The sequence below is a fragment of the Ranitomeya variabilis genome, chromosome 4 (genome assembly GCF_051348905.1).
Source record: "Ranitomeya variabilis isolate aRanVar5 chromosome 4, aRanVar5.hap1, whole genome shotgun sequence".
Taxonomy (NCBI): Eukaryota; Metazoa; Chordata; class Amphibia; order Anura; family Dendrobatidae; genus Ranitomeya; species Ranitomeya variabilis.
The window spans coordinates 202,153,074-202,180,222 of NC_135235.1; the positions used below are offsets into that span (position 1 = coordinate 202,153,074).

General features: G+C 37.4%; 1 protein-coding gene across 1 annotated transcript in view; it reads right to left on the reverse strand.

Annotated features, from left to right (window-relative positions):
- LOC143770229 (uncharacterized) overlaps positions 1 to 27,149 on the reverse strand; it is a 263,961-nt gene that overhangs the window by 182,764 nt on the left and 54,048 nt on the right. Inside the window, exons 17-25 of the mRNA XM_077259650.1 lie at positions 25,604 to 25,789; positions 21,856 to 22,041; positions 20,004 to 20,189; positions 16,296 to 16,481; positions 14,441 to 14,626; positions 10,766 to 10,951; positions 7,491 to 7,676; positions 3,745 to 3,930; positions 1,892 to 2,077 (exon numbers count right to left, since the gene is read on the reverse strand). Coding sequence (XP_077115765.1) covers positions 1,892 to 2,077; positions 3,745 to 3,930; positions 7,491 to 7,676; positions 10,766 to 10,951; positions 14,441 to 14,626; positions 16,296 to 16,481; positions 20,004 to 20,189; positions 21,856 to 22,041; positions 25,604 to 25,789 — 1,674 coding nt within the window. The remainder of the gene's footprint in view (positions 1 to 1,891; positions 2,078 to 3,744; positions 3,931 to 7,490; positions 7,677 to 10,765; positions 10,952 to 14,440; positions 14,627 to 16,295; positions 16,482 to 20,003; positions 20,190 to 21,855; positions 22,042 to 25,603; positions 25,790 to 27,149) is intronic.

The window sequence follows — 27,149 nt, forward strand, 5'->3', positions numbered from 1 at the left end:
ACTGTAGATTTTGCCACTCCTAATATTGTAGCAATTTCTCGGATGGGTTTTTTCTGTTTTCGCAGCTTAAGGATGGCTTGTTTCACCTGCATGGAGAGCTCCTTTGACAGCATGTTTACTTCACAGCAAAACCTTCCAAATGCAAGTACCACACCTCAAATCAACTCCAGGCCTTTTATCTGCTTAATTGAGAATGACATAATGATGGGATTGCCCACACCTGTCCATGAAATAGCCATGGAGTCAATTGTCCAATTACTTTGAGTCCCTTTAAAAACAGGGTGGCACATGTTAAGGAGCTGAAACTCCTAAACTCTTTATCCAATTTTAATGTGGATACCCTCAAATGAAAGCTGAAAGTCTAAACTTCAACTGCATCTGAATTGTTTTGTTTAAACTTCATTGTGGTAATGTCTATAACCAAAATTAGAAAAATGTTGTCTCTGTCCAAATATATATGGACTTAACTGTATGTTTATGATGTGACAACTTACTGCCTCCTCTTTCCTGATTAATCCAATTTATGCTAAATCCACCAATAATTTCATGTTTTCCATTAATTCCAAAAAAATGTGCCTCCCTAGCACCGCCAAATTAAATTTTTCCACCTTGCTGACCAAATGCGCCCCCCAGATGTAGATCGGGAACTTGGATTTTCCCTCCTTTCAAGTCAATTATCTCTGGTTAAATGAAGGAACAAATCATGTAACTTGTATTATAAACTAGTTAATCTTTAAAGTACTCTTTCTTTACCACTGCAAAAACAAATTTCAATTAATTGAGTTAATTTGTAAATATTTACATCTATCACCTCATCAATTAATTTAACAATAGTAATTATTTATATTGTATTTTTGCCAAGACTAAGGGGGCTTCAGCAGAGCTTCATCTCAATTGGCATTGAGTTTTTCTTAGCAAGGCTGTTTGTCACTACATGTCTCACATAGTTTCCCCTCCTTCCTTATTGCGCGCAATTGATATTTCAAGTCCACCATTAATTCAAATTCTGCCATGAATTTCAAAAGTCTTTGTCTCTCCACACTTACCAAACTTAATCTTTCCTTTTTGATGACCAAGGAAGGACACCCTCCTAGATTTAGTTTGAGGAGTTGTATTTTGCCTTCTGTCAAATCAATTGTTTCTGTTTAACCCTTTGAGGACCAAGGAACATATTTGCCCAATAGTTCTAAACTAAAACTTTTCTTTCAATTGCTTTATTTTTAATATAGCAAAAGGGGGTGATTAGTTGCTTACATATTTTGTTTATTCTCATGTATAAAAACATTTTTTTTCACATCTTAAAGAATTTTTTACACCCTTTTGGAAACTTAATCCTGAAATTATTTGATTGCATGTGCTGTGTACAGCAATATATCACTAGTTCAAAAATCACTGTCTCCTATGCAACCAAGCTACAGACTAACTTTCTCAGGAGATCCATCACAGCAAGCACGACGCGTGATAAGAGATTGACAGCTGCATTTATTATGTTAACAATGGAGCTCTTTACACGGCTGTTAGAGGTAGATGATGGCTGAATAATTCAACCATCATTTGGCAGCAATGATGAGAACTCAGCTTACAAGCCCATGTCAAAGTCAGAGACCCTACATATGAAGTATCATGTGTTTGCTTAAACAGTTTTCCGAAACACTATTTTTTCAGTTTGGTGACCAATTGCGCCTCCCGTATTTCGGTTGGACTGTTGCATTTTGTCTCCTTTCTGGCAATATTTTCTATTCAAACAATGAAATTAAGCAGTTATCTGCTATTATAAAATATATCCCAATTGTTTATTTTCCTTTCACTGTGGCAAAAAATTAACTAGGCTTCATTCTAATTGCTACAATTTCTAGCATATAAATGCCCACCACCTCAACACCTCACTTACGTTTTCCTCCTTCCCCTTTAATATTGCTTGATATAGCAAGTCCACCATTAATTTGTTGATTTCCATTTATTCCAAAAGCATATGTCCCACCAGCACCACCAAATCCAATTTTTCCACCTTGTTGACCAAGTATGCCCCCCACATTTAGGTTTGGTAGTTGTAGGTTTCCACCTCCCAGGTTAATTTCTGTTTATATAAGGAAATAAAACATTTAATTGAAAACTCCTTAATTCTCCTTTTTAATTATAATAAATAATACCCTTCACCTCGACAGCACAGAGAGGCTATTATATAAATACCATAGTATACATTTGGGAAATGTTGTTTTTCTTCTTCCCTTTATTTAATTCAGATAATATTCCAAATTTACCTTTAATTTTTTCTACGCACCATCACCAATCTATACCAGTTATTTTATCCAACTAAGCCCCACTCATTGCTAGTTACTATAATCTATGTACATTTTTTGCCTTCCCCATCAATTCCTTCCAACTTGAAAAGGACAGATGTTCACATTTCCACAAAATGAACAATAGAATGGCAAAAAATATTTTCTCTTACTATACGACATTGTAAAAAAAAATTAAACATTTCCCACCACCTGTCAGGATTATCTACATATGTTCATAATGTGGTAACCTACTGCCTCCTCCTTCCTGATTAATCCCATTAATGCTAAATCCACCATTAATTTCATGTTTTCTATTAATTACAAAAGAATGTGCCTCACTAGCACCGCCAAATTCAATTTTTCCACCTTGTTGACCAAATGCGCCCCCCAGATGTAGATCGGGAAGTTGGATTTTCCCTCCTTTCAAGTCAATTATTTCCGTTTAAATGAAGGAACAATCATGTAACTGGTATTATAAAATAATTCCTCTATAAATTAATTTTTCTTTACCACCGCAAAACTAATTTCAACTCATTGAATCAATTTTTAAAATATTTATACCTATCACCTCAGCAATTAATTTAACAATAGTGACTATTTATATTGCATTTTTTCCAACACTAAGGAGGCTTCATCAGAGATTCATCTCAAGAAGCAATGACTTTTTCTTAGCAAGGCCGTGTGTCATTATATGTTTCACATAGAGTTTCCCGCCTTCCATATTGAGCTCAATTTAGTTTTCAAGTCCACCACTAATTCCATGGTTTCCATGAATTTCAAAAGGCTTTGTCTCTCCACCATTAAAAAAAAAAATTGTATATATTTTTAATTTTTTCATTTATAAAAACATTTTTTTACTTTTAACTGTATTTTTTACTCTCTTTGGGAAACTTAAACCAGCAATTATCTGATAGCTTGTGCTGTATATAGCAATGCATCACTGGTGCTATGTATAGCTAAAATCACAGTCTCCTATGAACACCAGCTACTGCCTAATTTTCGTAGGAGATCAGTCATAGCAAGCACGATGCGTGATAAGAGATTGACAGCTGCATTTATCATGTTAACAATGGCGCTCTGTATACGCCTGCTAGAGGCAGATGATGGCTGAATAATTCAACCACCATCTGCTGGGAAAGATGCCATCTCAGCTTGCAAGCCCGTGTCAAAGTCAAAGACCCTACATAAGAAGCATCATGTTTTTTTCCACAGTTTTCCCCAAACTTAATTTTTTCAGTTTGGTGACCAATTACGCCTCCCATATTTCGGTTGGACTGATATATTTTGTTTCCTTTCTGGCAATATTATCTATTTAAACAATGAAATTAAGCAGTTATCTGCTAGTATAAAATATATCCCAATTGTTTATTTTCCCTTCACTATGGCACAAATTATCTAGGCTTCATTCTAATCGTTAAAATTTCTAACATATAAATGCCCACCACCTCAACATCTCACTTACGTTTTCCTCCTTCCCCATTAATATTGCTTGATATATCAAGTCTACCATTAATTTGCTGATTTCCATTTATTCCAAAAGCTTGTGCCCCACCAGCACCGCCAACTGCAATTTTTCCACCTTGTTGACCAACTATGCCCCCCACAGTTAGGTTTGGTAGTTGTAGGTTTCCACCTTCCAGGGTAATTTCTGTTTATATAAGGAAACAAAACATTTCATTCAAAATTCCTTAATTCTCCTTTTTAATAATGATAAAAAATACCCGTGACCTCGTCAGCACAGAAAGGCTATTATATACATACAAAAGCATACACTGGACAATACTAAGTTTTTCTTTTTTTACTTCAGATAATTTTCTAAATTTACCTTTAATTTCATACTTTTTGCTACCCACCATCACCAATTTTTCCCAGTTATTTTACCAACTAAGCCCTAATCATTGCTAGTTACAATGATCTACGTACATATTTTGCCTTTCCCGTCAAATTCTTCCATTTTGAGATGGACAGATGTTCACATTTCCACAAAACAAACAAAAGAATGGCAAAAAATGTTTTCTCTAACTATATGACATTGTAAAAAAAAATTCTAACTATCCCACCACCTTTCAGGTTTATCTACATACCGTAAAGTCCATATATATTTGGACAGAGACAAAATGTTTCTAATTTTAGTGATAGACATTACAACAATGAATTTTAAACAAAACAATTCAGATGCAGTTGAAGTTCAGACTTTCGGCTTTCATTTGAGGGTATCCACATTAAAATTGGATGAAGGGTTTAGGAGTTTCAGCTCCTTAACATGTGCCACCCTGTTTTCCAAAAGTAATTGGACAGATTCAAGAATTTTAAATAAAATGTTCATTTTTAGTACTTGGTTGAAAACCCTTTGTTGCCAATGACTGCCTGAAGTCTTGAACTCATGGACATCACCAGATGCTGTGTTTCCTCCTTTTTGATGCTCTGCCAGGCCTTCACTGCGGTGGTTTTCAGTTGCTGTTTGTTTGTGGGCCTTTCTGTCTGAAGTTTAGTCTTTAACAAGTGAAATGCATGCTCAATTGGGTTGAGATCAGGTGACTGACTTGGCCATTCAAGAATATTCCACTTCTTTGCTTTAATAAACTCCTGGGTTGCTTTGGCTTTATGTTTTGGGTCATTGTCCATCTGTAGTATGAAAGGACGACCAATCAGGTTGGCTGCATTTGGTTGGATCTGAGCACACAGTATGGCTCTGAATACCTCAGAATTCATGCGGCTGCTTCTGTCCTGTGTCACATCATCAATAAACACTAGTAACCCCGTGCTACTGGCAGCCATGCATGCCCAAGCCATCACACTGCCTCTGCCGTTTTTTACAGATGATGTGGTATGCTTTGGATCATGAGCTGTACCACGCCTTTGCCATACTTTTCTCTTTCCATCATTCTGGTAGAGGTTGATCTTGGTTTCATCTGTCCAAAGAATGTTTTTCCAGAACTGTGCTGGCTTTTTAGCTGTTTTTTAGCAAAGTCCTGTCTAGCCTTTTTATTCTTGATGCTTATGAGTGGCTTGCACTGTGCAGTGAACCCTCTGTATTTACTTTCATGCAGTCTTCTCTTTATGGTAGATTTGGATATTGATTCGCCGACCTCCTGGAGAGTGTTGTTCACTTGGTTGGCTGACCTCCTGGAGAGTGTTGTTCACTTGGTTGGCTGACCTCCTGGAGAGTGTTGTTCACTTGGTTGGCTGTTGTGAAGGGGTTTGTCTCCACCATGGAGATTATTCTGCGACCATCCACCACTGTTGTCTTCCGTGGGCGCCCAGGTCTTTTTGCATTGATGAGTTCACTAGTGCTTTCTTTCTTTCTCAGGATGTACCAAACTGTAGATTTTGCCACTCCTAATATTGTGGCAATTTCTCGGATGGGTTTTTCTGTTTTCGCAGCTTAAGGATGGCTTGTTTCACCTGCATGGAGAGCTCCTTTGACAGCATGTTTACTTCACAGCAAAACCTTCCAAATGCAAGTACCACACCTCAAATCAACTCCAGGCCTTTTATCTGCTTAATTGAGAATGACATAATGAAGGGATGCCCACACCTGTCCATGAAACAGCCTTGGAGTCAATTGTCCAATTACTTTGAGTCCCTTTAAAAACAGGGTGGCACATGTTAAGGAGCTGAAACTCCTAAACCCTTTATCCAATTTTAATGTGGATACCCTCAAATGAAAGCTGAAAGTCTAAACTTCAACTGCATCTGAATTGTTTTGTTTAAACTTCATTGTGGTAATGTCTATAACCAAAATTAGAAAAATGTTGTCTCTGTCCAAATATATATGGACTTAACTGTATGTTTATAATGTGACAACTTACTGCCTCCTCCTTCCTGATTAATCCCATTTATGCTAAATCCACCATTAATTTCATGTTTTCCATTAATTCAAAAAAAAGTGCCTCCCTAGCACCGCCAAATTCAATTTTTCCACCTTGCTGACCAAATGCGCCCCCCAGATGTAGATCGGGAACTTGGATTTTCCCTCCTTTCAAGTCAATTATCTCTGGTTAAATGAAGGAACAAATCATGTAACTTGTATTATAAACTAGTTAATCTATAAAGTACTTTTTCTTTACCACTGCAAAAACAAATTTCAATTAATTGAGTTAATTTTTAAAATATTTACACCTATCACCTCATCAATTAATTTAACAATAGTAATTATTTATATTGTATTTTTGCCAAGACTAAGGGGGCTTCAGCAGAGCTTCATCTCAATTGGCATTGACTTTTTCTTAGCAAGGCTGTTTGTCATTACATGTCTCACATAGTTTCCCTTCCTTCCTTATTGCGCGCAATTGATATTTCAAGTCCACCATTAATTCAAATTCTGCCATGAATTTCAAAAGTCTTTGTCTCTCCACACTTACCAAACTTAATCTTTCCCTTTTGATGACCAAGGAAGGACACGCTCCTAGATTTAGTTTGAGGAGTTGTATTTTGCCTTCTGTCAAATCAATTGTTTCTGTTTAACCCTTTGAGGACCAAGGAACATATTTGCCCAATAGTTCTAAACTAAAACTTTTCTTTCAATTGCTTTATTTTTAATATAGCAAAAGGGGGTGATTAGTTGCTTACATATTTTGTTTATTCTCATGTATAAAAACATTTTTTTTCACATCTTAAAGAATTTTTTACACCCTTTTGGAAACTTAATCCTGAAATTATTTGATTGCATGTGCTGTGTACAGCAATATATCACTAGTTCAAAAATCACTGTCTCCTATGCAAGCAAGCTACAGACTAACTTTCTCAGGAGATCCATCACAGCAAGCCCGACGCGTGATAAGAGATTGACAGCTGCATTTATTATGTTAACAATGGAGCTCTTTACACGGCTGTTAGAGGTAGATGATGGCTGAATAATTCAACCATCATTTGGCAGCAATGATGAGAACTCAGCTTACAAGCCCATGTCAAAGTCAGAGACCCTACATATGAAGTATCATGTGTTTGCTTAAACAGTTTTCCGAAACACTATTTTTTCAGTTTGGTGACCAATTGCGCCTCCCGTATTTCGGTTGGACTGTTGCATTTTGTCTCCTTTCTGGCAATATTTTCTATATAAACAATGAAATTAAGCAGTTATTTGCTATTATAAAATATATCCCAATTGTTTATTTTCCTTTCACTGTGGCAAAAATTAACTAGGCTTCATTCTAATTGCTACAATTTCTAGCATATAAATGCCCACCACCTCAACACCTCACTTACGTTTTCCTCCTTCCCCTTTAATATTGCTTGATATATCAAGTCCACCATTAATTTGTTGATTTCCATTTATTCCAAAAGCATATGTCCCACCAGCACCACCAAATCCAATTTTTCCACCTTGTTGACCAAGTATGCCCCCCACATTTACGTTTGGTAGTTGTAGGTTTCCACCTCCCAGGTTAATTTCTGTTTATATAAGGAAATAAAACATTTAATTGAAAACTCCTTAATTCTCCTTTTTAATTATAATAAATAATACCCTTCACCTCGACAGCACAGAGAGGCTATTATATAAATACTATAGTATACATTTGGGAAATGCTGTTTTTCTTCTTCCCTTTATTTACTTCAGATAATATTCCAAATTTACCTTTAATTTTTTCTACGCACCATCACCAATCTATACCAGTTATTTTATCCAGCTAAGCCCCATTCATTGCTAGTTACTATAATCTATGTACATTTTTTGCCTTCCCCATCAACTCCTTCCAACTTGAAAAGGACAGATGTTCACATTTCCACAAAATGAACAATAGAATGGCAAAAAATATTTTCTCTTACTATACGACATTGTAAAAAAAAATTAAACATTTCCCACCACCTGTCAGGATTATCTACATATGTTCATAATGTGGTAACCTACTGCCTCCTCCTTCCTGATTAATCCCATTAATGCTAAATCCACCATTAATTTCATGTTTTCTATTAATTACAAAAGAATGTGCCTCACTAGCACCGCCAAATTCAATTTTTCCACCTTGTTGACCAAATGCGCCCCCCAGATGTAGATCGGGAAGTTGGATTTTCCCTCCTTTCAAGTCAATTATTTCCGTTTAAATGAAGGAACAATCATGTAACTGGTATTATAAAATAATTCCTCTATAAATTAATTTTTCTTTACCACCGCAAAACTAATTTCAACTCATTGAATCAATTTTTAAAATATTTATACTTATCACCTCAACAATTAATTTAACAATAGTGACTATTTATATTGCACTTTTTTTTCCAAAACTAAGGAGGCTTCATCAGAGACTGATCTCAAGAAGCAATGACTTTTTCTTAGCAAGGCCGTGTGTCATTATATATTTCACATAGAGTTTCCCGCCTTCCATATTGAGCTCAATTTAGTTTTCAAGTCCACCACTAATTCCATGGTTTCCATGAATTTCAAAAGGCTTTGTCTCTCCACCATTAAAAAAAAAATTGTATATATTTTTATTTTTTTCATTTATAAAAACATTTTTTTACTTTTAACTGTATTTTTTACTCTCTTTGGGAAACTTAAACCAGCAATTATCTGATCGCTTGTGCTGTATATAGCAATGCATCACTGGTGCTATGTATAGCTAAAATCACAGTCTCCTATGAACACCAGCTACTGCCTAATTTTCGTAGGAGATCAGTCATAGCAAGCACGATGCGTGATAAGAGATTGACAGCTGCATTTATCATGTTAACAATGGCGCTCTGTATACGCCGGCTAGAGGCAGATGATGGCTGAATAATTCAACCACCATCTGCTGGGAAAGATGCCATCTCAGCTTGCAAGCCCGTGTCAAAGTCAAAGACCCTACATATGAAGCATCATGTTTTTTTCCCCAGTTTTCCCCAAACTTAATTTTTTCAGTTTGGTGACCAATTACGCCTCCCATATTTCGGTTGGACTGATATATTTTGTTTCCTTTCTGGCAATATTATCTACCGTATATACTCGAGTATAAGCCGACCCGAGTATAAGCCGACCCCCCTAATTTTGCCACAAAAAACTGGGAAAACTTATTGACTCAAGTATAAGCCTAGGGTGGAAAATGCAGCAGGTACCGGTGAATTTCAAAATTAAAAATAGATACTCCATACCATTCATTATGGCCCCATAGATGCTCCACATAAAGCTGTGCCACATATAATGCTCTGCACCGTTCATTATGGCCCCATAGATACTCCACATAAAGCTGTGCCATATATACAATGCTCTGCACCGTTGCCCCATAGCTGTGCCATATATATAATGCTCTGCACCGTTGCCCCATAGCTGTGCCATATAGTGCTCTGCACCGTTGCCCCATAGTTGTGCCATATATATAATGCTCTGCACCGTTGCCCCATAGCTGTGCCATATAGTGCTCTGCACCATTGCCCCATAGCTGTGCCATATAGTGCTCTGCACCGTTGCCCCATAGCTGTGCCATATATATAATGCTCTGCACCATTGCCCCATAGCTGTGCCATATAGTGCTCTGCACCGTTGCCCCATAGCTGTGCCATATAGTGCTCTGCACCGTTGCCCCATAGCTGTGCCATATAGTGCTCTGCACCATTGTCCCATAGCTGTGCCATATAGTGCTCTGCACCGTTGCCCCATAGCTGTGCCATATAGTGCTCTGCACCGTTGCCCCATAGCTGTGCCATATAGTGCTCTGCACCATTGCCCCATAGCTGTGCCATATAGTGCTCTGCACCATTGCCCCATAGATGTGCCATATAGTGCTCTGCACCGTCCATTATTGCCCCATAGCTGCTGCTGCTGCTGCAATAAAAAAAAAAAAAAACACATACTCACCTGTCTTGCTTGCAGCTCCTCGGCGCCATCTTCCCGGTGTCTCTCCGCACTGACTGATCAGGCAGAGGGCGGCGCGCACACTATATGCGTCATCGCGCCCTCTGCCTGAACAGTCAGAGCGGAGAGACGCCGGGAAGATGGCGCGACGCCCGGCGTGTGGAACGAGGACAGGTGAATATGCGATACTTACCTGCTCCCGGCATCCCGCTCCTTCCCCCGGACAGCTGGTCTTCGGTGCCGCAGCCTCTTCCTCTGTCAGCGGTCACCGGCACCGCTGATTAGAGAAATGAATTATGCGGCTCCGCCCCTATGGGAGGTGGAGCAGCCTATTCATTTCTCTAATGAGCGGTCCCACGTGACCGCTCAGGGGAAGAGGCTGCGGCACCGAAGACAGTGTAACAGGCAGGGGGAGCGCCAGGAGCGCTGGGACTAGGTGAGTATATGACAGTGCTCACCCGCCAACCCCACCACCGATCATGACTCGAGTATAAGCCGAGAGGGGCACTTTCAGCCCAAAAATTTGGGCTGAAAATCTCGGCTTATACTCGAGTATATACGGTATTTATACAATGAAATTAAGCAGTTATCTGCTAGTATAAAATATATCCCAATTGTTTATTTTCCCTTCACTATGGCACAAATTATCTAGGCTTCATTCTAATCGTTAAAATTTCTAACATATAAATGCCCACCACCTCAACATCTCACTTACGTTTTCCTCCTTCCCCATTAATATTGCTTGATATATCAAGTCTACCATTAATTTGCTGATTTCCATTTATTCCAAAAGCTTGTGCCCCACCAGCACCGCCAACTGCAATTTTTCCACCTTGTTGACCAACTATGCCCCCCACAGTTAGGTTTGGTAGTTGTAGGTTTCCACCTTCCAGGGTAATTTCTGTTAATATAAGGAAACAAAACATTTCATTCAAAATTCCTTAATTCTCCTTTTTAATAATGATAAAAAATACCCGTGACCTCGTCAGCACAGAAAGGCTATTATATACATACAAAAGCATACACTGGACAATACTAAGTTTTTCTTTTTTTACTTCAGATAATTTTCTAAATTTACCTTTAATTTCATACTTTTTGCTACCCACCATCACAAATTTTTCCCAGTTATTTTACCAACTAAGCCCTAATCATTGCTAGTTACAATGATCTACGTACATATTTTGCCTTTCCCGTCAAATTCTTCCATTTTGAGAAGGACAGATGTTCATATTTCCACAAAACAAACAAAAGAATGGCAAAAAATGTTTTCTCTAACTATATGACATTGTAAAAAAAATTCTAACTATCCCACCACCTTTCAGGTTTATCTACATACAGTAAAGTCCATATATATTTGGACAGAGACAAAATGTTTCTACTTTTAGTGATAGACACTACCACAATTAATTTTAAACAAGACAATTCAGATGCAGTTGAAGTTCAGACTTTCGGCTTTCATTTGAGGGTATCCACATTAAAATTGGATGAAGGGTTTAGGAGTTTCAGCTCCTTAACATGTGCCACCCTGTTTTCCAAAAGTAATTGGACAGATTCAATAATTTTAAATACAATGTTCATTTTTAGTACTTGGTTGAAAACCCTTTGTTGTCAATAACTGCCTGAAGTCTTGAACTCATGGACATCACCAGACGCTGTGTTTCCTCCTTTTTGATGCTCTGCCAGGCCTTCACTGCTGTGGTTTTCAGTTGCTGTTTGTTTGTGGGCCTTTCTGTCTGAAGTTTAGTCTTTAACAAGTGAAATGCATGCTCAGTTGGGTTGAGATCAGGTGACTGACTTGGCCATTCAAGAATATTCCACTTCTTTGCTTTAATAAACTCCTGGGTTGCTTTGGCTTTATGTTTTGGGTCATTGTCCATCTGTAGTATGAAAGGACGACCAATCAGTTTGGCTGCATTTGGTTGGATCTGAGCACACAGTATGGCTCTGAATACCTCAGAATTCATGCGGCTGCTTCTGTCCTGTGTCACATCATCAATAAACACTAGTGACCCCGTGCCACTGGCAGCCATGCATGCCCAAGCCATCACACTGCCTCTGCCGTTTTTTACAGATGATGTGGTATGCTTTGGATCATGAGCTGTACCACGCCTTTGCCATACTTTTCTCACATCATTCTGGTAGAGGTTGATCTTGGTTTCATCTGTCCAAAGAATGATTTTCCAGAACTGTGCTGGCTTTTTAGCTGTTTTTTAGCAAAGTCCTGTCTAGCCTTTTTATTCTTGATGCTTATGAGTGGCTTGCACCATGCAGTGAACCCTCTGTATTTACTTTCATGCAGTCTTCTCTTTATGGTAGATTTGGATATTGATACGCTGACCTCCTGGAGAGTGTTGTTCACTTGGTTGGCTGTTGTGAAGGGGTTTGTCTCCACCATGGAGATTATTCTGCGATCATCCACCACTGTTGTCTTTCGTGGGCGCCCAGGTCTTTTTGCATTGATGAGTTCACCAGTGCTTTCTTTCTTTCTCAGGATGTACCAAACTGTAGATTTTGCCACTCCTAATATTGTAGCAATTTCTCAGATGGGTTTTTTCTGTTTTCGCAGCTTAAGGATGGCTTGTTTCACCTGCATGGAGAGCTCCTTTGACAGCATGTTTACTTCACAGCAAAACCTTCCAAATGCAAGTACCACACCTCAAATCAACTCCAGGCCTTTTATCTGCTTAATTGAGAATGACATAATGAAGGGATGCCCACACCTGTCCATGAAATAGCCTTGGAGTCAATTGTCCAATTACTTTGAGTCTCTTTAAAAACAGGGTGGCACATGTTAAGGAGCTAAAACTCCTAAACCCTTTATCCAATTTTAATGTGGATACCCTCAAATGAAAGCTGAAAGTCTAAACTTCAACTGCATCTGAATTGTTTTGTTTAAATTTCATTATGGTAATGTCTATAACCAAAATTAGAAAAATGTTGTCTCTGTCCAAATATATATGGACTTAACTGTATGTTTATGATGTGACAACTTACTGCCTCCTCCTTCCTGATTAATCCAATTTATGCTAAATCCACCATTAATTTCATGTTTTCCATTAATTCCAAAAAAATGTGCCTCCCTAGCACCGCCAAATTCAATTTTTCCACCTTGCTGACCAAATGCGCCCCCCAGATGTAGATCGGGAACTTGGATTTTCCCTCCTTTCAAGTCAATTATCTCTGGTTAAATGAAGGAACAAATCATGTAACTTGTATTATAAACTAGTTAATCTATAAAGTACTCTTTCTTTACCACTGCAAAAACAAATTTCAATTAATTAAGTTAATTTGTAAATATTTACATCTATCACCTCATCAATTAATTTAACAATAGTAATTATTTATATTGTATTTTTGCCAAGACTAAGGGGGCTTCAGCAGAGCTTCATCTCAATTGGCATTGACTTTTTCTTAGCAAGGCTGTTTGTCATTACATGCCTCACATAGTTTCCCCTCCTTCATTATTGCGCGCAATTGATATTTCAAGTCCACCATTAATTCAAATTCTGCCATGAATTTCAAAAGTCTTTGTCTCTCCACACTTACCAAACTTAATCTTTCCCTTTTGATGACCAAGCAAGGACACCCTCCTAGATTTAGTTTGAGGAGTTGTATTTTGCCTTCTGTCAAATCAATTGTTTCTGTTTAACCCTTTGAGGACCAAGGAACATATTTGCCCAATAGTTCTAAACTAAAACTTTTCTTTTAATTGCTTTATTTTTAATATATCAAAAGGGGGTGATTAGTTGCTTACATATTTTGTTTATTCTCATGTATAAAAACATTTTTTTTTCACATCTTAAAGAATTTTTACACCCTTTTGGAAACTTAATCCTGAAATTATTTGATTGCATGTGCTGTGTACAGCAATATATCACTAGTTCAAAAATCACTGTCTCCTATGCAAGCAAGCTACAGACTAACTTTCTCAGGAGATCCATCACAGCAAGCACAACGCGTGATAAGAGATTGACAGCTGCATTTATTATGTTAACAATGGAGCTCTTTACACGGCTGTTAGAGGTAGATGATGGCTGAATAATTCAACCATCATTTGGCAGCAATGATGAGAACTCAGCTTACAAGCCCATGTCAAAGTCAGAGACCCTACATATGAAGTATCATGTGTTTGCTTAAACAGTTTTCCGAAACACTATTTTTTCAGTTTGGTGACCAATTGCGCCTCCCGTATTTCGGTTGGACTGTTGCATTTTGTCTCCTTTCTGGCAATATTTTCTATTCAAACAATGAAATTAAGCAGTTATCTGCTATTATAAAATATATCCCAATTGTTTATTTTCCTTTCACTGTGGCAAAAATTAACTAGGCTTCATTCTAATCGTTACAATTTCTAACATATAAATGCCCACCACCTCAACACCTCACTTACGTTTTCCTCCTGCCCCATTAATATTGCTTGATATATCAAGTCCACCATTAATTTGATGATTTCCATTTATTCCAAAAGCATATGTCCCACCAGCACCACGAAATCCAATTTTTCCACCTTGTTGACCAAGTATGCCCCCCACATTTACGTTTGGTAGTTGTAGGTTTCCACCTCCCAGGTTAATTTCTGTTTATATAAGGAAATAAAACATTTAATTGAAAACTCCTTAATTCTCCTTTTTAATTATAATAAATAATACCCTTCACCTCGACAGCACAGAGAGGCTATTATATAAATACTATAGTATACATTTGGGAAATGCTGTTTTTCTTCTTCCCTTTATTTACTTCAGATAATATTCCAAATTTACCTTTAATTTTTTCTACGCACCATCACCAATCTATACCAGTTATTTTATCCAGCTAAGCCCCACTCATTGCTAGTTGCTATAATCTATGTACATTTTTTGCCTTCCCCATCAATTCCTTCCAACTTGAAAAGGACAGATGTTCACATTTCCACAAAATGAACAATAGAATGGCAAAAAATATTTTCTCTTACTATACAACATTGTAAAAAAAAATTAAACATTTCCCACCACCTGTCAGGATTATCTACATATGTTCATAATGTGGTAACCTACTGCCTCCTCCTTCCTGATTAATCCCATTAATGCTAAATCCACCATTAATTTCATGTTTTCTATTAATTACAAAAGAATGTGCCTCACTAGCACCGCCAAATTCAATTTTTCCACCTTGTTGACCAAATGCGCCCCCCAGATGTAGATCGGAAAGTTGGATTTTCCCTCCTTTCAAGTCAATTATTTCCGTTTAAATGAAGGAACAATCATGTAACTGGTATTATAAAATAATTCCTCTATAAATTAATTTTTCTTTACCACCGCAAAACTAATTTCAACTCATTGAATCAATTTTTAAAATATTTATACCTATCACCTCAACAATTAATTTAACAATAGTGACTATTTATATTGCACTTTTTTTTCCAAGACTAAGGAGGCTTCATCAGAGACTCATCTCAAGAAGCAATGACTTTTTCTTAGCAAGGCCGTGTGTCATTATATGTTTCACATAGAGTTTCCCGCCTTCCATATTGAGCTCAATTTAGTTTTCAAGTCCACCACTAATTCCATGGTTTCCATGAATTTCAAAAGGCTTTGTCTCTCCACCATTAAAAAAAAAATTGTATATATTTTTAATTTTTTCATTTATAAAAACATTTTTTTACTTTTAACTGTATTTTTTACTCTCTTTGGGAAACTTAAACTAGCAATTATCTGATCGCTTGTGCTGTATATAGCAATGCATCACTGGTGCTATGTATAGCTAAAATCACAGTCTCCTATGAACACCAGCTGCTGCCTAATTTTCGTAGGAGATCAGTCATAGCAAGCACGATGCGTGATAAGAGATTGACAGCTGCATTTATCATGTTAACAATGGCGCTCTGTATACGCCTGCTAGAGGCAGATGATGGCTGAATAATTCAACCACCATCTGCTGGGAAAGATGCCATCTCAGCTTGCAAGCCCGTGTCAAAGTCAAAGACCCTACATATGAAGCATCATGTTTTTTTCCACAGTTTTCCCCAAACTTAATTTTTTCAGTTTGGTAACCAATTACGCCTCCCATATTTCGGTTGGACTGATATATTTTGTTTCCTTTCTGGCAATATTATCTATTTAAACAATGAAATTAAGCAGTTATCTGCTAGTATAAAATATATCCCAATTGTTTATTTTCCCTTCACTATGGCACAAATTATCTAGGCTTCATTCTAATCGTTAAAATTTCTAACATATAAATGCCCACCACCTCAACATCTCACTTACGTTTTCCTCCTTCCCCATTAATATTGCTTGATATATCAAGTCTACCATTAATTTGCTGATTTCCATTTATTCCAAAAGCTTGTGCCCCACCAGCACCGCCAACTGCAATTTTTCCACCTTGTTGACCAACTATGCCCCCCACAGTTAGGTTTGGTAGTTGTAGGTTTCCACCTTCCAGGGTAATTTCTGTTTATATAAGGAAACAAAACATTTCATTCAAAATTCCTTAATTCTCCTTTTTAATAATGATAAAAAATACCCGTGACCTCGTCAGCACAGAAAGGCTATTATATACATACAAAAGCATACACTTGACAATACTAAGTTTTTCTTTTTTTACTTCAGATAATTTTCTAAATTTACCTTTAATTTCATACTTTTTTCTACCCACCATCACCAATTTTTACCAGTTATTTTACCAACTAAGCCCTAATCATTGCTAGTTACAATGATCTACGTACATATTTTGCCTTTCCCGTCAAATTCTTCCATTTTGAGAAGGACAGATGTTCACATTTCCACAAAACAAACAAAAGAATGGCAAAAAATGTTTTCTCTAACTATATGACATTGTAAAAAAAATTCAAACTATCCCACCACCTTTCAGGTTTATCTACATACAGTAAAGTCCATATATATTTGGACAGAGACAAAATGTTTCTACTTTTAGTGATAGACACTACCACAATGAATTTTAAACAAGACAATTCAGATGCAGTTGAAGTTCAGACTTTCGGCTTTCATTTGAGGGTATCCACATTAAAATTGGATGAAGGGTTTAGGAGTTTCAGCTCCTTAACATGTGCCACCCTGTTTTCCAAAAGTAATTGGACAGATTCAAGAATTTTAAATACAATGTTCATTTTTAGTACTTGGTTGAAAACCCTTTGTTGTCAATAACTGCCTGAAGTCTTGAACTCATGGACATCACCAGACGCTGTGTTTCCTCCTTTTTGATGCTCTGCCAGGCCTTCACTGCGGTGGTTTTCAGTTGCTGTTTGTTTGTGGGCCTTTCTGTCTGAAGTTTAGTCTTTAACAAGTGAAATGCATGCTCAATTGGGTTGAGATCAGGTGACTGACTTGGCCATTCAAGAATATTCCACTTCTTTGCTTTAATAAACTCCTGGGTTGCTTTGGCTTTATGTTTTGGGTCATTGTCCATCTGTAGTATGAAAGGAGGACCAATCAGTTTGGCTGCATTTGGTTGGATCTGAGCACACAGTATGGCTCTGAATACCTCAGAATTCATGCGGCTGCTTCTGTCCTGTGTCACATCATCAATAAACACTAGTGACCCCATGCCACTGGCAGCCATGCATGCCCAAGCCATCACACTGCCTCTGCCGTGTTTTACAGATGATGTGGTATGCTTTGGATCATGAGCTGTACCACGCCTTTGCCATACTTTTCTCACATCATTCTGGTAGAGGTTGATCTTGGTTTCATCTGTCCAAAGAATGATTTTCCAGAACTGTGCTGGCTTTTTAGCTGTTTTTTAGCAAAGTCCTGTCTAGCCTTTTTATTCTTGATGCTTATGAGTGGCTTGCACCATGCAGTGAACCCTCTGTATTTACTTTCATGCAGTCTTCTCTTTATGGTAGATTTGGATATTGATTCGCCGACCTCCTGGAGAGTGTTGTTCACTTGGTTGGCTGACCTCCTGGAGAGTGTTGTTCACTTGGTTGGCTGTTGTGAAGGGGTTTGTCTCCACCATGGAGATTATTCTGCGATCATCCACCACTGTTGTCTTTCGTGGGCGCCCAGGTCTTTTTGCATTGATGAGTTCACCAGTGCTTTCTTTCTTTCTCAGGATGTACCAAACTGTAGATTTTGCCACTCCTAATATTGTAGCAATTTCTCGGATGGGTTTTTTCTGTTTTCGCAGCTTAAGGATGGCTTGTTTCACCTGCATGGAGAGCTCCTTTGACAGCATGTTTACTTCACAGCAAAACCTTCCAAATGCAAGTACCACACCTCAAATCAACTCCAGGCCTTTTATCTGCTTAATTGAGAATGACATAATGAAGGGATGCCCACACCTGTCCATGAAATAGCCTTGGAGTCAATTGTCCAATTACTTTGAGTCTCTTTAAAAACAGGGTGGCACATGTTAAGGAGCTAAAACTCCTAAACCCTTTATCCAATTTTAATGTGGATACCCTCAAATGAAAGCTGAAAGTCTAAACTTCAACTGCATCTGAATTGTTTTGTTTAAATTTCATTGTGGTAATGTCTATAACCAAAATTAGAAAAATGTTGTCTCTGTCCAAATATATATGGACTTAACTGTATGTTTATGATGTGACAACTTACTGCCTCCTCCTTCCTGATTAATCCAATTTATGCTAAATCCACCATTAATTTCATGTTTTCCATTAATTCCAAAAAAATGTGCCTCCCTAGCACCGCCAAATTCAATTTTTCCACCTTGCTGACCAAATGCGCCCCCCAGATGTAGATCGGGAACTTGGATTTTCCCTCCTTTCAAGTCAATTATCTCTGGTTAAATGAAGGAACAAATCATGTAACTTGTATTATAAACTAGTTAATCTATAAAGTACTCTTTCTTTACCACTGCAAAAACAAATTTCAATTAATTAAGTTAATTTGTAAATATTTACATCTATCACCTCATCAATTAATTTAACAATAGTAATTATTTATATTGTATTTTTGCCAAGACTAAGGGGGCTTCAGCAGAGCTTCATCTCAATTGGCATTGACTTTTTCTTAGCAAGGCTGTTTGTCATTACGTGTCTCACATAGTTTCCCCTCCTTCCTTATTGCGCGCAATTGATATTTCAAGTCCACCATTAATTCAAATTCTGCCATGAATTTCAAAAGTCTTTGTCTCTCCACACTTACCAAACTTAATCTTTCCCTTTTGATGACCAAGCAAGGACACCCTCCTAGATTTAGTTTGAGGAGTTGTATTTTGCCTTCTGTCAAATCAATTGTTTCTGTTTAACCCTTTGAGGACCAAGGAACATATTTGCCCAATAGTTCTAAACTAAAACTTTTCTTTTAATTGCTTTATTTTTAATATAGCAAAAGGGGGTGATTAGTTGCTTACATATTTTGTTTATTCTCATGTATAAAAACATTTTTTTTCACATCTTAAAGAATTTTTACACCCTTTTGGAAACTTAATCCTGAAATTATTTGATTGCATGTGCTGTATACAGCAATATATCACTAGTTCAAAAATCACTGTCTCCTATGCAAGCAAGCTACAGACTAACTTTCTCAGGAGATCCATCACAGCAAGCACAACGCGTGATAAGAGATTGACAGCTGCATTTATTATGTTAACAATGGAGCTCTTTACACGGCTGTTAGAGGTAGATGATGGCTGAATAATTCAACCATCATTTGGCAGCAATGATGAGAACTCAGCTTACAAGCCCATGTCAAAGTCAGAGACCCTACATATGAAGTATCATGTGTTTGCTTAAACAGTTTTCCGAAACACTATTTTTTCAGTTTGGTGACCAATTGCGCCTCCCGTATTTCGGTTGGACTGTTGCATTTTGTCTCCTTTCTGGCAATATTTTCTATTCAAACAATAAAATTAAGCAGTTATCTGCTATTATAAAATATATCCCAATTGTTTATTTTCCTTTCACTGTGGCAAAAATTAACTAGGCTTCATTCTAATCGTTACAATTTCTAACATATAAATGCCCACCACCTCAACAGCTCACTTACGTTTTCCTCCTGCCCCATTAATATTGCTTGATATATCAAGTCCACCATTAATTTGTTGATTTCCATTTATTCCAAAAGCATATGTCCCACCAGCACCACCAAATCCAATTTTTCCACCTTGTTGACCAAGTATGCCCCCCACATTCACGTTTGGTAGTTGTAGGTTTCCACCTCCCAGGTTAATTTCTGTTTATATAAGGAAATAAAACATTTAATTGAAAACTCCTTAATTCTCCTTTTTAATTATAATAAATAATACCCTTCACCTCGACAGCACAGAGAGGCTATTATATAAATACTATAGTATACATTTGGGAAATGCTGTTTTTCTTCTTCCCTTTATTTACTTCAGATAATATTCCAAATTTACCTTTAATTTTTTCTACGCACCATCACCAATCTATACCAGTTATTTTATCCAACTAAGCCCCACTCATTGCTAGTTACTATAATCTATGTACATTTTTTGCCTTCCCCATCAATTCCTTCCAACTTGAAAAGGACAGATGTTCACATTTCCACAAAATGAACAATAGAATGGCAAAAAATATTTTCTCTTACTATACGACATTGTAAAAAAAAATTAAACATTTCCCACCACCTGTCAGGATTATCTACATATGTTCATAATGTGGTAACCTACTGCCTCCTCCTTCCTGATTAATCCCATTAATGCTAAATCCACCATTAATTTCATGTTTTCTATTAATTACAAAAGAATGTGCCTCACTAGCACCGCCAAATTCAATTTTTCCACCTTGTTGACCAAATGCGCCCCCCAAATGAAGATCGGGAAGTTGGATTTTCCCTCCTTTCAAGTCAATTATTTCCGTTTAAATGAAGGAACAATCATGTAACTGGTATTATAAAATAATTCCTCTATAAATTAATTTTTCTTTACCACCGCAAAACTAATTTCAACTCATTGAATCAATTTTTAAAATATTTATACCTATCACCTCAGCAATTAATTTAACAATAGTGACTATTTATATTGCATTTTTTCCAACACTAAGGAGGCTTCATCAGAGATTCATCTCAAGAAGCAATGACTTTTTCTTAGCAAGGCCGTGTGTCATTATATGTTTCACATAGAGTTTCCCGCCTTCCATATTGAGCTCAATTTAGTTTTCAAGTCCACCACTAATTCCATGGTTTCCATGAATTTCAAAAGGCTTTGTCTCTCCACCATTAAAAAAAAAATTGTATATATTTTTATTTTTTTCATTTATAAAAACATTTTTTTACTTTTAACTGTATTTTTTACTCTCTTTGGGAAACTTAAACCAGCAATTATCTGATCGCTTGTGCTGTATATAGCAATGCATCACTGGTGCTATGTATAGCTAAAATCACAGTCTCCTATGAACACCAGCTACTGCCTAATTTTCGTAGGAGATCAGTCATAGCAAGCACGATGCGTGATAAGAGATTGACAGCTGCATTTATCATGTTAACAATGGCGCTCTGTATACGCCTGCTAGAGGCAGATGATGGCTGAATAATTCAACCACCATCTGCTGGGAAAGATGCCATCTCAGCTTGCAAGCCCGTGTCAAAGTCAAAGACCCTACATATGAAGCATCATGTTTTTTTCCACAGTTTTCCCCAAACTTAATTTTTTCAGTTTGGTGACCAATTACGCCTCCCATATTTCGGTTGGACTGATATATTTTGTTTCCTTTCTGGCAATATTATCTATTTAAACAATGAAATTAAGCAGTTATCTGCTAGTATAAAATATATCCCAATTGTTTATTTTCCCTTCACTATGGCACAAATTATCTAGGCTTCATTCTAATCGTTAAAATTTCTAACATATAAATGCCCACCACCTCAACATCTCACTTACGTTTTCCTCCTTCCCCATTAATATTGCTTGATATATCAAGTCTACCATTAATTTGCTGATTTCCATTTATTCCAAAAGCTTGTGCCCCACCAGCACCGCCAACTGCAATTTTTCCACCTTGTTGACCAACTATGCCCCCCACAGTTAGGTTTGGTAGTTGTAGGTTTCCACCTTCCAGGGTAATTTCTGTTTATATAAGGAAACAAAACATTTCATTCAAAATTCCTTAATTCTCCTTTTTAATAATGATAAAAAATACCCGTGACCTCGTCAGCACAGAAAGGCTATTATATACATACAAAAGCATACACTGGACAATACTAAGTTTTTCTTTTTTTACTTCAGATAATTTTCTAAATTTACCTTTAATTTCATACTTTTTGCTACCCACCATCACCAATTTTTACCAGTTATTTTACCAACTAAGCCCTAATCATTGCTAGTTACAATGATCTACGCACATATTTTGCCTTTCCCATCAAATTCTTCCATTTTGAGAAGGACAGATGTTCACATTTCCACAAAACAAACAAAAGAATGACAAAAAATGTTTTCTCTAACTATATGACATTGTAAAAAAAATTCAAACTATCCCACCACCTTTCAGGTTTATCTACATACCGTAAAGTCCATATATATTTGGACAGAGACAAAATGTTTCTAATTTTAGTGATAGACATTACAACAATGAATTTTAAACAAAACAATTCAGATGCAGTTGAAGTTCAGACTTTCGGCTTTCATTTGAGGGTATCCACATTAAAATTGGATGAAGGGTTTAGGAGTTTCAGCTCCTTAACATGTGCCACCCTGTTTTCCAAAAGTAATTGGACAGATTCAAGAATTTTAAATAAAATGTTCATTTTTAGTACTTGGTTGAAAACCCTTTGTTGCCAATGACTGCCTGAAGTCTTGAACTCATGGACATCACCAGACGCTGTGTTTCCTCCTTTTTGATGCTCTGCCAGGCCTTCACTGCGGTGGTTTTCAGTTGCTGTTTGTTTGTGGGCCTTTCTGTCTGAAGTTTAGTCTTTAACAAGTGAAATGCATGCTCAATTGGGTTGTGATCAGGTGACTGACTTGGCCATTCAAGAATATTCCACTTCTTTGCTTTAATAAACTCCTGGGTTGCTTTGGCTTTATGTTTTGGGTCATTGTCCATCTGTAGTATGAAAGGACGACCAATCAGGTTGGCTGCATTTGGTTGGATCTGAGCACACAGTATGGCTCTGAATACCTCAGAATTCATGCGGCTGCTTCTGTCCTGTGTCACATCATCAATAAACACTAGTAACCCCGTGCCACTGGCAGCCATGCATGCCCAAGCCATCACACTGCCTCTGCCGTTTTTTACAGATGATGTGGTATGCTTTGGATCATGAGCTGTACCACGCCTTTGCCAGACTTTTCTCTTTCCATCATTCTGGTAGAGGTTGATCTTGGTTTCATCTGTCCAAAGAATGTTTTTCCAGAACTGTGCTGGCTTTTTAGCTGTTTTTTTAGCAAAGTCCTGTCTAGCCTTTTTATTCTTGATGCTTATGAGTGGCTTGCACTGTGCAGTGAACCCTCTGTATTTACTTTCATGCAGTCTTCTCTTTATGGTAGATTTGGATATTGATTCGCCGACCTCCTGGAGAGTGTTGTTCACTTGGTTGGCTGACCTCCTGGAGAGTGTTGTTCACTTGGTTGGCTGACCTCCTGGAGAGTGTTGTTCACTTGGTTGGCTGTTGTGAAGGGGTTTGTCTCCACCATGGAGATTATTCTGCGACCATCCACCACTGTTGTCTTCCGTGGGCGCCCAGGTCTTTTTGCATTGATGAGTTCACTAGTGCTTTCTTTCTTTCTCAGGATGTACCAAACTGTAGATTTTGCCACTCCTAATATTGTGGCAATTTCTCGGATGGGTTTTTTCTGTTTTCGCAGCTTAAGGATGGCTTGTTTCACCTGCATGGAGAGCTCCTTTGACAGCATGTTTACTTCACAGCAAAACCTTCCAAATGCAAGTACCACACCTCAAATCAACTCCAGGCCTTTTATCTGCTTAATTGAGAATGACATAATGAAGGGATGCCCACACCTGTCCATGAAACAGCCTTGGAGTCAATTGTCCAATTACTTTGAGTCCCTTTAAAAACAGGGTGGCACATGTTAAGGAGCTGAAACTCCTAAACCCTTTATCCAATTTTAATGTGGATACCCTCAAATGAAAGCTGAAAGTCTAAACTTCAACTGCATCTGAATTGTTTTGTTTAAACTTCATTGTGGTAATGTCTATAACCAAAATTAGAAAAATGTTGTCTCTGTCCAAATATATATGGACTTAACTGTATGTTTATAATGTGACAACTTACTGCCTCCTCCTTCCTGATTAATCCCATTTATGCTAAATCCACCATTAATTTCATGTTTTCCATTAATTCCAAAAAAAGTGCCTCCCTAGCACCGCCAAATTCAATTTTTCCACCTTGCTGACCAAATGCGCCCCCCAGATGTAGATCGGGAACTTGGATTTTCCCTCCTTTCAAGTCAATTATCTCTGGTTAAATGAAGGAACAAATCATGTAACTTGTATTATAAACTAGTTAATCTATAAAGTACTTTTTCTTTACCTCTGCAAAAACAAATTTCAATTAATTGAGTTAATTTTTTAAAATATTTACACCTATCACCTCATCAATTAATTTAACAATAGTAATTATTTATATTGTATTTTTGCCAAGACTAAGGGGGCTTCAGCAGAGCTTCATCTCAATTGGCATTGACTTTTTCTTAGCAAGGCTGTTTGTCATTACATGTCTCACATAGTTTCCCTTCCTTCCTTATTGCGCGCAATTGATATTTCAAGTCCACCATTAATTCAAATTCTGCCATGAATTTCAAAAGTCTTTGTCTCTCCACACTTACCAAACTTAATCTTTCCCTTTTGATGACCAAGGAAGGACACCCTCCTAGATTTAGTTTGAGGAGTTGTATTTTGCCTTCTGTCAAATCAATTGTTTCTGTTTAACCCTTTGAGGACCAAGGAACATATTTGCCCAATAGTTCTAAACTAAAACTTTTCTTTCAATTGCTTTATTTTTAATATAGCAAAAGGGGGTGATTAGTTGCTTACATATTTTGTTTATTCTCATGTATAAAAACATTTTTTTTCACATCTTAAAGAATTTTTTACACCCTTTTGGAAACTTAATCCTGAAATTATTTGATTGCATGTGCTGTGTACAGCAATATATCACTAGTTCAAAAATCACTGTCTCCTATGCAAGCAAGCTACAGACTAACTTTCTCAGGAGATCCATCACAGCAAGCACAACGCATGATAAGAGATTGACAGCTGCATTTATTATGTTAACAATGGAGCTCTTTACATGGCTGTTAGAGGTAGATGATGGCTGAATAATTCAACCATCATTTGGCAGCAATGATGAGAACTCAGCTTACAAGCCCATGTCAAAGTCAGAGACCCTACATATGAAGTATCATGTGTTTGCTTAAACAGTTTTCCGAAACACTATTTTTTCAGTTTGGTGACCAATTGCGCCTCCCGTATTTCGGTTGGACTGTTGCATTTTGTCTCCTTTCTGGCAATATTTTCTATTCAAACAATGAAATTAAGCAGTTATCTGCTATTATAAAATATATCCCAATTGTTTATTTTCCTTTCACTGTGGCAAAAATTAACTAGGCTTCATTCTAATCGTTACAATTTCTAACATATAAATGCCCACCACCTCAACACCTCACTTACGTTTTCCTCCTGCCCCATTAATATTGCTTGATATATCAAGTCCACCATTAATTTGTTGATTTCCATTTATTCCAAAAGCTTGTGCCCCACCAGCACCACCAAATGTAATTTTTCCACCTTGTTGACCAAGTATGCCCCCCACATTTAGGTTTGGTAGTTGTAGGTTTCCACCTCCCAGGTTAATTTCTGTTTATATAAGGAAATAAAACATTTAATTGAAAACTCCTTAATTCTCCTTTTTAATTATAATAAATAATACCCTTCACCTCGACAGCACAGAGAGGCTATTATATAAATACCATAGTATACATTTGGGAAATGCTGTTTTTCTTCTTCCCTTTATTTACTTCAGATAATATTCCAAATTTACCTTTAATTTTTTCTACGCACCATCACCAATCTATACCAGTTATTTTATCCAACTAAGCCCCACTCATTGCTAGTTACAATAATCTATGTACATTCATTGCCTTCCCCATCAATTCCTTCCAATTTGAAAAGGACAGATGTTCACATTTCCACAAAATGAACAATAGAATGGCAAAAAATATTTTCTCTTACTATACGACATTGTAAAAAAAAAATTAAACATTTCCCACCACCTGTCAGGATTATCTACATATGTTCATAATGTGGTAACTTACTGCCTCCTCCTTCCTGATTAATCCCATTAATGCTAAATCCACCATTAATTTCATGTTTTCCATTAATTACAAAAGAATGTGCCTGTTATGACCCCAATGGCGAGGGTCTCAGAGGAACGTGGAAGTCTGCAGAATACAAAAATCCAGCTCATAGGGCAGTGGTAACTGGGTTGACCATATATCTACTCCTAACGCCAACACTAGAAGTAGCCAGGGATCATTCCTACGTTGATTCTAGATGACACGCGCCAGCCGGAGAATCTAGCTACCCCTAGTAGAGGAAAACAAAGACCTTTCTTGCCTCCAGAGAAGGGGACCCCAAAGCTGGATAGAAGCCCCCCACAAATAATGACGGTGAGGTAAGAGGAAATGACAAACACAGAAATGAACCAGGTTTAGCACAGAGAGGCCCGCTTACTGATAGCAGAATAAAGAAAGGTAACTTATATGGTCAACAAAAACCCTATCAAAATCCACACTGGAAATTCAAGAACCCCCGAACCGTCTAACGGTCCGGGGGGAGAACACCAGCCCCCTAGAGCTTCCAGCAAAGGTCAGGATATAGATTTGGAACAAGCTGGACAAAAATACAAAACCAAAACAAATAGCAAAAAGCAAAAGGCAGACTTAGCTGATATAACTGGAACCAGGATCAGTAGACAAGAACACAGCAGACTAGCTCTGATAACTACGTTGCCAGGCATTGAACTGAAGGTCCAGGGAGCTTATATAGCAACACCCCTAACTAACGACCCAGGTGCGGATAAAAGGAATGACAGAAAAACCAGAGTCAAAAAACTAGTAACCACTAGAGGGAGCAAAAAGCAAATTCACAACAGTACCCCCCCCTTAGTGAGGGGTCACCGAACCCTCACCACGACCACCAGGGCGATCAGGATGAG